This window comes from Oncorhynchus keta, unplaced genomic scaffold, assembly GCF_023373465.1.
Source record: "Oncorhynchus keta strain PuntledgeMale-10-30-2019 unplaced genomic scaffold, Oket_V2 Un_contig_133_pilon_pilon, whole genome shotgun sequence".
Lineage (NCBI taxonomy): Eukaryota > Metazoa > Chordata > Actinopteri > Salmoniformes > Salmonidae > Oncorhynchus > Oncorhynchus keta.
Genome location: NW_026278206.1, coordinates 64,484 through 77,500, shown reverse-complemented (window position 1 = coordinate 77,500; position 13,017 = coordinate 64,484). Strand labels below are relative to the sequence as shown.

Sequence of the window (13,017 nt, the reverse complement as noted above, 5' to 3'; positions counted from 1 at the left end):
TGTTGTCTGTGGTCTCTCCAGTCAGTTGTTGTCTGTGGTCTCTCCAGTCTGTTGTTGTCTGTGGTCTCTACAGTCAGTTGTTGTAACATGTTGTCTGTGGTCTCTCCAGTCAGTTGTTGTCTGTGGTCTCTCCAGTCAGTTGTTGTCTGTGGTCTCTCCAGTCAGTTGTTGTCTGTGGTCTCTACAGTCAGTTGTTCTAACATGTTGTCTGTGGTCTCTCCAGTCAGTTGTTGTCTGTGGTCTCTCCAGTCAGTTGTTGTCTGTGGTCTCTACAGTCAGTTGTTCTAACATGTTGTCTGTGGTCTCTACAGTCAGTTGTTGTCTGTGGTCTCTCCAGTCAGTTGTTGTCTGTGGTCTCTCCAGTCAGTTGTTGTCTGTGGTCTCTCCAGTCAGTTGTTGTCTGTGGTCTCTCCAGTCAGTTGTTCTAACATGTTGTCTGTGGTCTCTCCAGTCAGTTGTTCTAACATGTTGTCTGTGGTCTCTACAGTCAGATGTTGTCTGTGGTCTCTCCAGTCAGATGTTATCTGTGGTCTCTCCAGTCAGTTGTTGTCTGTGGTCTCTCAGTCAGTTGTTGTCTGTGGTCTCCAGTCAGTTGTTGTCTGTCGTCTCTCCAGTCAGTTGTTGTCTGTCGTCTCTACAGTCAGTTGTTGTCTGTCGTCTCTACAGTCAGTTGTTGTCTGTCGTCTCTACAGTCAGTTGTTGTCTGTCGTCTCTACAGTCAGTTGTTGTCTGTCGTCTCTACAGTCAGTTGTTGTCTGTCGTCTCTACAGTCAGTTGTTGTCTGTGGTCTCTCCAGTCAGTTAAAGTCCAGGAACACAGTGGTCCATCAGAGAGATGATCTGGTCAGGAGACCTCTACGCTGCTTTGTAGAGGACCAGAAGAACCAAACTACCACCTCCACACCACCAACCACCCCAGGGAGGAAGAGGATGGCCCCCCCTCCACCCCAGACCCCCTCCAGACCTACCGCTCCAGCAGAAGCAGAGGGCAGCGCCTCCAAGAGGATGAAGCTGACTGGGGGGCCAGCTGAGAGGTGGGTTCATACAGAATGTACTGTATATATATGATAATGCTGTCATTCAGAGGTGGGTTTGTACAGAATGTACAGTATATATATGATAATGCTGTCATTCAGAGGTGGGTTTGTACAGAATGTACAGTATATATATATGATAATGCTGTCATTCAGAGGTGGGTTTGTACAGAATGTACAGTATATATATGATAATGCTGTCATTCAGAGGTGGGTTTGTACAGAATGTACAGTATATATATGATAATGCTGTCATTCAGAGGTGGGTTCTTACAGAATGTACTGTATTTAAATGATAATGCTGTCGTTCAGAGGTGGGTTTGTACAGAATGTACAGTATATATATGATAATGCTGTCATTACAGAGGTGGGTTCTTACAGAATGTACTATTTATATGATAATGCTGTCATTCAGAGGTGGGTTCTTACAGAATGTACTGTATATATATGATAATGCTGTCATTCAGAGGTGGGTTCATATAGAATGTACCGTATATATGATAATGCTGTCGTTCAGAGGTGGGTTCATATAGAATGTACCGTATATATGATAATGCTGTCGTTCAGAGGTGGGTTCATATAGAATGTACCGTATATATGATAATGCTGTCGTTCAGAGGTGGGTTCGTGCAGAATATATAGGTAGTTATATATATATATATAACTGCTCAAAAAAATAAAGGGACCACTAAAATAACACGTCCGAGATCTGAATGAATGAAATATTCTGATATAGAGCAGAGCAACGAGAACCCTCTGTCCACTCTATCCTGGTGTTATTACAGTGTAATTACCCTGATATAGAGCAGAGCAACTAGAACCCTCTGTCCACTCTATCCTGGTGTTACAGTGTAATTACCCTGATATAGAGCAGAGGAACTAGAACCCTCTGTCCACTCTATCCTGGTGTTATTACAGTGTAATTACCCTGATATAGAGCAGAGGAACTAGAACCCTCTGTCCACTCTATCCTGGTGTTATTACAGTGTAATTACCCTGATATAGAGCAGAGGAACTAGAACCCTCTGTCCACTCTATCCTGGTGTTATTACAGTGTATACCCTGATATAGAGCAGAGGAACTAGAACCTCTGTCCACTCTATCCTGGTGTTATTACAGTGTAATTACCTGATATAGAGCAGAGGAACTAGAACCCTCTGTCCACTCTATCCTGGTGTTATTACAGTGTAATTACCCTGATATAGAGCAGAGGAACTAGAACCCTCTGTCCACTCTATCCTGATGTTATTACAGTGTAATACCTGAGCAGAGGAACTAGAACCCTGATATAGAGCAGAGGAACTAGAACCCTCTATCCTGATGTTATTACAGTGTAATTAATATAGCAGAGGAACTAGAACCCTCTGTCCACTCTATCCTGGTGTTATTACAGTGTAATTAACCTGAGCAGAGGAACTAGAACCCTCTGTCCACTCTATCCTGGTGTTATTACAGTGTAATTACCCTGATATAGAGCAGAGGAACTAGAACCCTCTGTCCACTCTATCCTGGTGTTATTACAGTGTAATTACCCAGAGCAGAGGAACTAGAACCCTCTGTCCACTCTATCCTGGTGTTGTTACAGTGTAATTACCTGATATAGAGCAGAGGAACTAGAACCCTCTGTCCACTCTATCCTGGTGTTGTTACAGTGTAATTACCCTGATATAGAGCAGAGGAACTAGAACCCTCTGTCCACTCTATCCTGGTGTTGTTACAGTGTAATTACCCTGATATAGAACAGAGGAACTAGAACCCTCTGTCCACTCTATCCTGGTGTTATTACAGTGTAATTACCCTGATATAGAGCAGAGGAACTAGAACCCTCTGTCCACTCTATCCTGGTGTTATTACAGTGTAATTACCCTGATATAGAGCAGAGGAACTAGAACCCTCTGTCCACTCTATCCTGGTGTTATTACAGTGTAATTACCCTGATATAGAGCAGAGGAACTAGAACCCTCTGTCCACTCTATCCTGGTGTTGTTACAGTGTAATTACCCTGATATAGAGCAGAGGAACTAGAACCCTCTGTCCACTCTATCCTGGTGTTATTACAGTGTAATTACCCTGATATAGAGCAGAGGAACTAGAACCCTCTGTCCACTCTATCCTGGTGTTATTACAGTGTAATTACCCTGATATAGAGCAGAGGAACTAGAACCCTCTGTCCACTCTATCCTGGTGTTGTTACAGTGTAATTACCCTGATATAGAGCAGAGGAACTAGAACCCTAATTACAGTGTAATTACCTGATATAGAGCAGAGGAACTAGAACCCTCTGTCCACTCTATCCTGGTGTTGTTACAGTGTAATTACCCTGATATAGAGCAGAGGAACTAGAACCCTCTGTCCACTCTATCCTGGTGTTATTACAGTGTAATTACCCTGATATAGAACAGAGGAACTAGAACCCTCTGTCCACTCTATCCTGGTGTTATTACAGTGTAATTACCTGATATAGAGCAGAGGAACTAGAACCCTCTGTCCACTCTATCCTGGTGTTATTACAGTGTAATTACCCTGATATAGAGCAGAGGAACTAGAACCCTCTGTCCACTCTATCCTGGTGTTATTAGAGCAGAGCAGAACTAGAACCCTCTGTCCACTCTATCCTGGTGTTGTTACAGTGTAATTACCCTGATATAGAGCAGAGGAACTAGAACCCTCTGTCCACTCTATCCTGGTGTTATTACAGTGTAATTACCCTGATATAGAGCAGAGGAACTAGAACCCTCTGTCCACTCTATCCTGGTGTTATTACAGTGTAATTACCCTGATATAGAGCAGAGGAACTAGAACCCTCTGTCCACTGTCCTGGTGTTATTACAGTGTAATTACCTGATATAGAGCAGAGGAACTAGAACCCTCTGTCCACTCTATCCTGGTGTTGTTACAGTGTAATTACCCTGATATAGAGCAGAGGAACTAGAACCCTCTGTCCACTCTATCCTGGTGTTATTACAGTGTAATTACCCTGATATAGAGCAGAGGAACTAGAACCCTCTGTCCACTCTATCCTGATGTTATTACAGTGTAATTACCCTGAGATAGAGCAGAGGAACTAGAACCCTCTGTCCACTCTATCCTGGTGTTATTACAGTGTAATTACCTGATATAGAGCAGAGGAACTAGAACCCTCTGTCCACTCTATCCTGGTGTTATTACAGTGTAATACCCTGATATAGAGCAGAGGAACTAGAACCCTCTGTCCACTCTATCCTGGTGTTATTACAGTGTAATTACCCTGATATAGAGCAGAGGAACTAGAACCCTCTGTCCACTCTATCCTGGTGTTATTACAGTGTAATTACCCTGATATAGAGCAGAGGAACTAGAACCCTCTGTCCACTCTATCCTGGTGTTATGATGCTATATAGAGCAGTGTAACCCTCTGTCCACTCTAACCTGATGTTGTTACAGTATACCTGATATAGAGCAGAGGAACAGAACCCTATCCTGGTGTTAATAGTGGAATTACCCTGAGAACCCTCTGTCCACTCTATCCTGGTGTTATTACAGTGTAATTACCTGATATAGAGCAGAGGAACTAGAACCCTCTGTCCACTCTATCCTGGTGTTATTACAGTGTAATTACCCTGATATAGAGCAGAGGAACTAGAACCCTCTGTCCACTCTATCCTGGTGTTATTACAGTGTAACCTGATATAGAGCAGAGGAACTAGAACCCTCTGTCCACTCTATCCTGGTGTTAGTAGCAGAGCAGAGGAACTAGAACCCTCTGTCCACTCTATCCTGGTGTTATTACAGTGTAATTACCCTATAGAGCAGAGGAACTAGAACCCTCTGTCCACTCTATCCTGGTGTTGTTACAGTGTAATTACCTGAGCAGAGGAACTAGAACCCTCTGTCCACTCTATCCTGGTGTTGTTACAGTGTAATTACCTGATATAGAACCCTCTGCAGATTACAGTGTAATTACCCTGATATAGAACCCTCTGTCCACTCTATCCTGGTGTTGTTACAGTGTAATTACCTGAGCAGAGGAACTAGAACCCTCTGTCCACTCTATCCTGTCAGTGTAATTACCTGATATAGAGCAGAGGAACTAGAACCCCCTGTCCACTCTATCCTGGTGTTGTTACAGTGTAATTACCCTGATATAGAGCAGAGGAACTAGAATCCTCTGTCCACTCTATCCTGGTGTTATTACAGTGTAATTACCTGATATAGAACAGAGGAACTAGAACCCTCTGTCCACTCTATCCTGGTGTTATTACAGTGTAATTACCCTGATATAGAGCAGAGGAACTAGAACCCTCTGTCCACTCTATCCTGGTGTTATTACAGTGTAATTACCTGATATAGAGCAGAGGAACTAGAACCCTCTGTCCACTCTATCCTGGTGTTATTACAGTGTAGTACCTGATATAGAGCAGAGGAACTAGAACCCTCTGTCCACTCTATCCTGTCCATATAGAGCAGAGGAACTAGAACCCTCTGTCCACTCCTGGTGTTATTACAGTGTAATTACCTGATATAGAGCAGAGGAACTAGAACCCTCTGTCCACTCTATCCTGGTGTTATTACAGTGTAATTACCTGATATAGAGCAGAGGAACTAGAACCCTCTGTCCACTCTATCCTGGTGTTATTACAGTGTAATTACCCTGATATAGAGCAGAGGAACTAGAACCCTCTGTCCACTCTATCCTGGTGTTATTACAGTGTAATTACCTGATATAGAGCAGAGGAACTAGAACCCTCTGTCCACTCTATCCTGGTGTTATTACAGTGTAATACCCTGATATAGAGCAGAGGAACTAGAACCCTCTGTCCACTCTATCCTGGTGTTATTACAGTGTAATTACCCTGATATAGAGCAGAGGAACTAGAACCCTCTGTCCACTCTATCCTGGTGTTATTACAGTGTAATTACCCTGATATAGAGCAGAGGAACTAGAACCCTCTGTCCACTCTATCCTGGTGTTATTACAGTGTAATTACTATATAGAGCAGAGGAACTAGAACCCCTCTGTCCACTCTATCCTGGTGTTATTACAGTGTAATTACCTGATATAGAGCAGAGGAACTAGAACCCTCTGTCCACTCTATCCTGGTGTTATTACAGTGTAATTACCTGATATAGAGCAGAGGAACTAGAACCCTCTGTCCACTCTATCCTGGTGTTATTACAGTGTAATTACCTGATATAGAGCAGAGGAACTAGAACCCTCTGTCCACTCTATCCTGGTGTTATTACAGTGTAATTACCTGATATAGAGCAGAGGAACTAGAACCCTCTGTCCACTCTATCCTGGTGTTATTACAGTGTAATTACCCCTGATATAGAGCAGAGGAACTTACTCTATCCTGGTGTTATTACGGTGTACCCTGATATAGAGCAGAGGAACTAGAACCCTCTGTCCACTCTATCCTGGTGTTGTTACAGTGTAATTACCCTGATATAGAGCAGAGGAACTAGAACCTGATCTGTCCACTCTATCCTGGTGTTATTACAGTGTAATTACCCTGATATAGAGCAGAGGAACTAGAACCCTCTGTCCACTCTATCCTGGTGTTATTACAGTGTAATTACCCTGATATAGAGCAGAGGAACTGAACCCTCTGTCCATATCCTGATTACAGTGTAATTACGATATAGAGGAGGAACTAGAACCCTCTGTCCACTCTATCCTGATGTTATTACAGTGTAATTACCTGATATAGAGCAGAGGAACTAGAACCCTCTGTCCACTCTATCCTGATGCTATTACAGTGTAATTACCCTGATATAGAGCAGAGGAACTAGAACCCTCTGTCCACTCTATCCTGGTGCTATTACAGTGTAATTACCCTGAGCAGAGGAACTAGAAACCCTCTGTCCATTATCCTGGTGTTATTACAGTGTAATTACCCTGATATAGAGCAGAGGAACTAGAACCCTGTCCACTCTATCCTGATGTTATTACAGTGTAATTACCCTGATATAGAGCAGTGGAAACTAGAACCCTCTGTCCACTCTATCCTGGTGTTATTACAGTGTAATTACCCTGATATAGAGCAGAGGAACGAGAACCCCTCTGTCCACTCTATCCTGGTGTTATTACCCTCCCTCTGTCCACTCTATCCTGGTGTTATTACAGTGTAATCTGAGCAGAGGAACTAGAACTCCTCTGTCCACTCTATCCTGGTGTTATTACAGTGTAATTACCTGATATAGAGCAGAGGAACAGAAACCTCTGTCCACTCTATCCTGATGTTATTACTAATTACCCTGATATAGAGCAGAGGAACTAGAACCTCTGTCCACTCTATCCTGATGCTATTACAGTGTATCCTGATGCAGAGGAACTAGAACCCTATTATCCTGGTGTTATTACAGTGTAATTACCTGATATAGAGCAGAGGAACTAGAACCCTCTGTCCACTCTATCCTGATGTTGTTACAGTGTAATTACCTGATATAGAGCAGAGGAACTAGACTAGAACCCCAGAGGAACTCTGTCCACTCTATCCTGGTGTTATTACAGTGTAATTACCTGAGCAGAGGAACTAGAACCCTCTGTCCACTCTATCCTGATGTTGTTACAGTGTAATTACCTGATATAGAGCAGAGGAACTAGAACCCTCTGTCCACTCTATCCTGGTGTTATTACAGTGTAATTACCCTGATATAGAGCAGAGGAACTAGAACCCTCTGTCCACTCTATCCTGGTGTTATTACAGTGTAATTACCCTGATATAGAGCAGAGGAACTAGAACCCCCTGTCCACTCTATCCTGATGTTATTACAGTGTAATTACATATAGAGCAGAGGAACTAGAACCCTCTGTCCACTCTATCCTGTTATTACAGTGTAATTGCCCTGATATAGAGCAGAGGAACTGTACTCTATCCTGATGTTATTACAGTGTAATTACCTGATATAGAGCAGAGGAACTAGAACCCTCTGTCCACTCTATCCTGGTGTTATTACAGTGTAATTACCCTGATATAGAGCAGAGGAACTAGAACCCTCTGTCCACTCTATCCTGGTGTTATTACAGTGTAATTACCCTGATATAGAGCAGAGGAACTAGAACCCTCTGTCCACTCTATCCTGGTGTTATTACAGTGTAATTACCCTGATATAGAGCAGAGGAACTAGAACCCTCTGTCCACTCTATCCTGGTGTTATTACAGTGTAATTACCCTGATATAGAGCAGAGGAACTAGAACCCTCTGTCCACTCTATCCTGGTGTTATTACAGTGTAATTACCTGATATAGAGCAGAGGAACTAGAACCCTCTGTCCACTCTATCCTGGTGTTATTACAGTGTAATTACCCTGATATAGAGCAGAGGAACTAGAACCCTCTGTCCACTCTATCCTGGTGTTATTACAGTGTAATTACCCTGATATAGATAACTAGAACCCTCTGTCCACTCTATCCTGTTATTACAGTGTTAATTACAGTAGAACCCTCTACTCTATCCTGGTGTATAGAGCAGAGGAACTAGAACCCTCTGTCCACTCTATCCTGGTGTTATTACAGTGTAATTACCCTGATATAGAGCAGAGGAACTAGAACCCTCTGTCCACTCTATCCTGGTGTTATTACAGTGTAATTACCCTGATATAGAGCAGAGGAACTAGAACCCTCTGTCCACTCTATCCTGGTGTTATTACAGTGTAATTACCCTGATATAGAGCAGAGGAACTAGAACCCTCTGTCCACTCTATCCTGGTGTTATTACAGTGTAATACCTGATATAGAGCAGAGGAACTAGAACCTCTGTCCACTCTATCCTGGTGTTATTACAGTGTAATATGATATAGAGCAGAGGAACTAGAACCCTCTGTCCACTCTATCCTGGTGTTATTACAGTGTAATTACCTGATATAGAGCAGAGGAACTAGAACCCTCTGTCCACTATCCTGGTGTTGTTACAGTGTAATTACCTGATATAGAGCAGAGGAACTAGAACCCTCTGTCCACTCTATCCTGGTGTTATTACAGTGGAATTACCCTGATATAGAGCAGAGGAACTAGAACCCTCTGTCCACTCTATCCTGGTGTTGTTACAGTGTAATTACCCTGATATAGAGCAGAGGAACTAGAACCCTCTGTCCACTCTATCCTTGTGTTGTTACAGTGTAATTACCCTGATATAGAACAGAGGAACTAGAACCCTCTGTCCACTCTATCCTGGTGTTGTTACAGTGTAATTACCCTGATATAGAGCAGAGGAACTAGAACCCTCTGTCCACTCTATCCTGGTGTTGTTACAGTGTAATTACCCTGATATAGAGCAGAGGAACTATAACCCTCTGTCCACTCTATCCTGGTGTTGTTACAGTGTAATTACCCTGATATAGAGCAGAGGAACTATAACCCTCTGTCCACTCTATCCTGGTGTTGTTACAGTGTAATTACCCTGATATAGAGCAGAGGTGAACAACTATTTTTTTTCACATTCTCCTTCGTTCTCTTCTCAGTGAACCGGCCAGGTCAAGCTGTGTGATCCTGTGAAGGACCAAGAACTTCAGAGATCCTTGCTCTTTCACACAAACCAATCAAGTCTGACAGATGAATGGGGGGGGGGTATGAGGAGAGATGGGGGGGTAGTTAGATACTGGAGAATCAGGTTAATTTGAGAGATGGGGGTAGTTAGATACTGGAGAATCAGGTTAATTTGAGAGATGGGGGGTAGCTAGATACTGGAGAATCAGGTTAATTTGAGAGATGGGGGGTAGCTAGATACTGGAGAATCAGGTTAATGGGGGAGGTAGTTAGATACTGGAGAATCAGGTTAATGGGAGAGATGGGGGGTAGCTAGATACTGGAGAATCAGGTTAATTTGAGAGATGGGGGGTAGCTAGATACTGGAGAATCAGGTTAATGGGGGAGGTAGTTAGATACTGGAGAATCAGGTTAATGGGGAGATGGGGGTAGTTAGATATGAGGAGAGATGGGAGGTAGTTAGATACTGGAGAATCAGGTTAATGGGGAGATGGGGGGTAGTTAGATACTGGAGAATCATGTTAATGGGGAGATGGGGGGTAGTTAGATACTGGAGAATCAGGTTAATGGAGGAGGTAGTTAGATACTGGAGAATCGGGTTAATGGGGAGATGGGGGGGTAGTTAGATACTGGAGAATCAGGTTAATGGGGAGGTAGTTAGATACTGGAGAATCAGGTTAATGGTGGGGTAGTTAGATACTGGAGAATCATGTTAATGGGGAGATGGGGGGGGGTAGTTAGATACTGGAGAATCATGTTAATGGGGAGATGGGGGTAGTTAGATACTGGAGAATCAGGTTAATGGTGAGGTAGTTAGATACTGGAGAATCAGGTTAATGGTGAGGTAGTTAGATACTGGAGAATCAGGTTAATGGTGAGGTAGTTAGATACTGGAGAATCAGGTTAACGAGGGGGGTATGAGGAGAGATGGGAGCTAGTTAGAAGATATGAAATGTGAAGATTTTAACACTGATGCCAAAGACACACTTTGAAACACCTTCACGATAGAAGCTCAAGGAGATGGAAAATGTGAGATTTGACTCCGAAAGAAATGAATGTTTTGTCCTGAATAGAATGTTTCCATTTATATGGCAGAGCAAAAGATCAGCAGGAGAATAGTGTATAACTAGATTGGGAATCAAAACTGTCCCCTGGGATATTTTGGCAGCACAATACCATGTCCTCTGAATGTTAAATCGTGATTTTTACTGTCTATTTACATTTAATTCATACAAGAGCTGAAATAATAGTAACATATCATGCTTGTCTCTATGGTAATAAACAGTATATTATAATATCATGCTTGTCTCTATGGTAATATACAGTATATTATAATATTAGTTACATGTTTGTCTCTATGGTATTATACAGTATATTATAATATTAGTAACATTTCATGCCTGTCTCTATGGTAATATACAGTATAATAGAATGCTTGTCTCTATGGTAATAAACAGTATATTATAATATCATGCTTGTCTCTATGGTAATATACAGTATATTATAATATTAGTTACATGTTTGTCTCTATGGTATTATACAGTATATAATATTAGTAACATTTCATGCCTGTCTCTATGGTAATATACAGTATAATAGAATGCTTGTCTCTATGGTAATAAACAGTATATTATAATATCATGCTTGTCTCTATGGTAATATACAGTATATTATAATATTAGTAACATGCTTGTCTCTATGGTAATATACAGTATATTATAATATTAGTAACATGCTTGTCTCTATGGTAATATACAGTATATTATAATATTAGTAACATATCATGCCTAGGACTATAGACAGTATATTATATATTATGGAGATATATGGAGTGCAGGACGAGGACTATAGACAGTATATTATATATTATGGAGATATATGGAGTGCAGGACGAGGACTATAGACAGTATATTATATATTATGGAGATATATGGAGTGTAGGACTATATAGGTCTACCATTCTGAGCCTTATGAGTCGATGGTCTACCATTCTGAGCCTTATGAGTCGATGGTCTACCATTCTGAGCCTTATGAGTCGATGGTCTACCATTCTGAGCCTTATGAGTCGATGGTCTACCATTCTGAGCCTTATGAGTCGATGGTCTACCATTCTGAGCCTTATGAGTCGACGGTCTACCATTCTGAGCCTTATGAGTCGATGGTCTACCATTCTGAGCCTTATGAGTCGACGGTCTACCATTCTGAGCCTTATGAGTCGATGGTCTACCATTCTGAGCCTTATGAGTCGATGGTCTACCATTCTGAGCCTTATGAGTTGATGGTCTACCATTCTGAGCCTTATGAGTCGATGGTCTACCATTCTGAGCCTTATGAGTCGATAGTCTACCATTCTGAGCCTTATGAGTCGATGGTCTACCATTCTGAGCCTTATGAGTCGATGGTCTACCATTCTGAGCCTTATGAGTCGATGGTCTACCATTCTGGTCTAGCCTTATGAATCGATGGTCTACCATTCTGAGCCTTATGAGTCGATGGTCTGGTCTGCCATTCTGAGCCTTATGAATCGATGGTCTACCATTCTGAGCCTTATGAGTCGATGGTCTACCATTCTGAGCCTTATGAGTCGATGGTCTACCATTCTGAGCCTTATGAGTCGATGGTCTACCATTCTGAGCCTTATGTATGGATGGTCTACCATTCTGAGCCTTATGAGTCGATGGTCTACCATTCTGAGCCTTATGAGTCGATGGTCTACCATTCTGAGCCTTATGATGGGTCTACCATTCTGAGCCTTATGAGTCGATGGTCTACCATTCTGAGCCTTATGAATGGATGGTCTACCATTCTGAGCCTTATGAGTCGATGGTCTACCATTCTGAGCCTTATGAATCGATGGTCTACCATTCTGAGCCTTATGAGTCGATGGTCTACCATTCTGAGCCTTATGAGTCGATGGTCTACCATTCTGAGCCTTATGAGTCGATGGTCTACCATTCTGAGCCTTATGAGTCGATGGTCTACCATTCTGAGCCTTATGAGTCGATGGTCTACCATTCTGAGCCTTATGAGTCGATGGTCTACCATTCTGAGCCTTATGAGTCGATAGTCTACCATTCTGAGCCTTATGAGTCGATGGTCTACCATTCTGAGCCTTATGAGTCGATGGTCTACCATTCTGAGCCTTATGAGTCGATGGTCTACCATTCTGAGCCTTATGAATCGATGGTCTACCATTCTGAGCCTTATGAGTCGATGGTCTACCATTCTGAGCCTTATGAGTCGATGGTCTACCATTCTGAGCCTTATGTATGGATGGTCTACCATTCTGAGCCTTATGAGTCGATGGTCTACCATTCTGAGCCTTATGAGTCGATGGTCTACCATTCTGAGCCTTATGAATCGATGGTCTACCATTCTGAGCCTTATGAGTCGATGGTCTACCATTCTGAGCCTTATGAGTCGATGGTCTACCATTCTGAGCCTTATGAGTCGATGGTCTACCATTCTGAGCCTTATGAGTCGATGGTCTACCATTCTGAGCCTTATGAGTCGATGG

General features: G+C 42.4%; 1 protein-coding gene across 1 annotated transcript in view; it reads left to right on the top strand.

Moving 5' to 3' along the window:
- Nucleotides 1-11,138, top strand: part of LOC127918149 (rho guanine nucleotide exchange factor 39-like) — a 22,087-nt gene extending 10,949 nt beyond the window's left edge. The window contains exons 3-6 of the mRNA XM_052501391.1: nucleotides 797-1,033; nucleotides 9,476-9,887; nucleotides 10,076-10,211; nucleotides 10,298-11,138. Of these exons, the coding sequence (XP_052357351.1) occupies nucleotides 797-1,033; nucleotides 9,476-9,509 (271 nt within the window). The 3' untranslated portion in view covers nucleotides 9,510-9,887; nucleotides 10,076-10,211; nucleotides 10,298-11,138. The remainder of the gene's footprint in view (nucleotides 1-796; nucleotides 1,034-9,475; nucleotides 9,888-10,075; nucleotides 10,212-10,297) is intronic.
- Nucleotides 11,139-13,017: the final 1,879 nt, after the last annotated feature.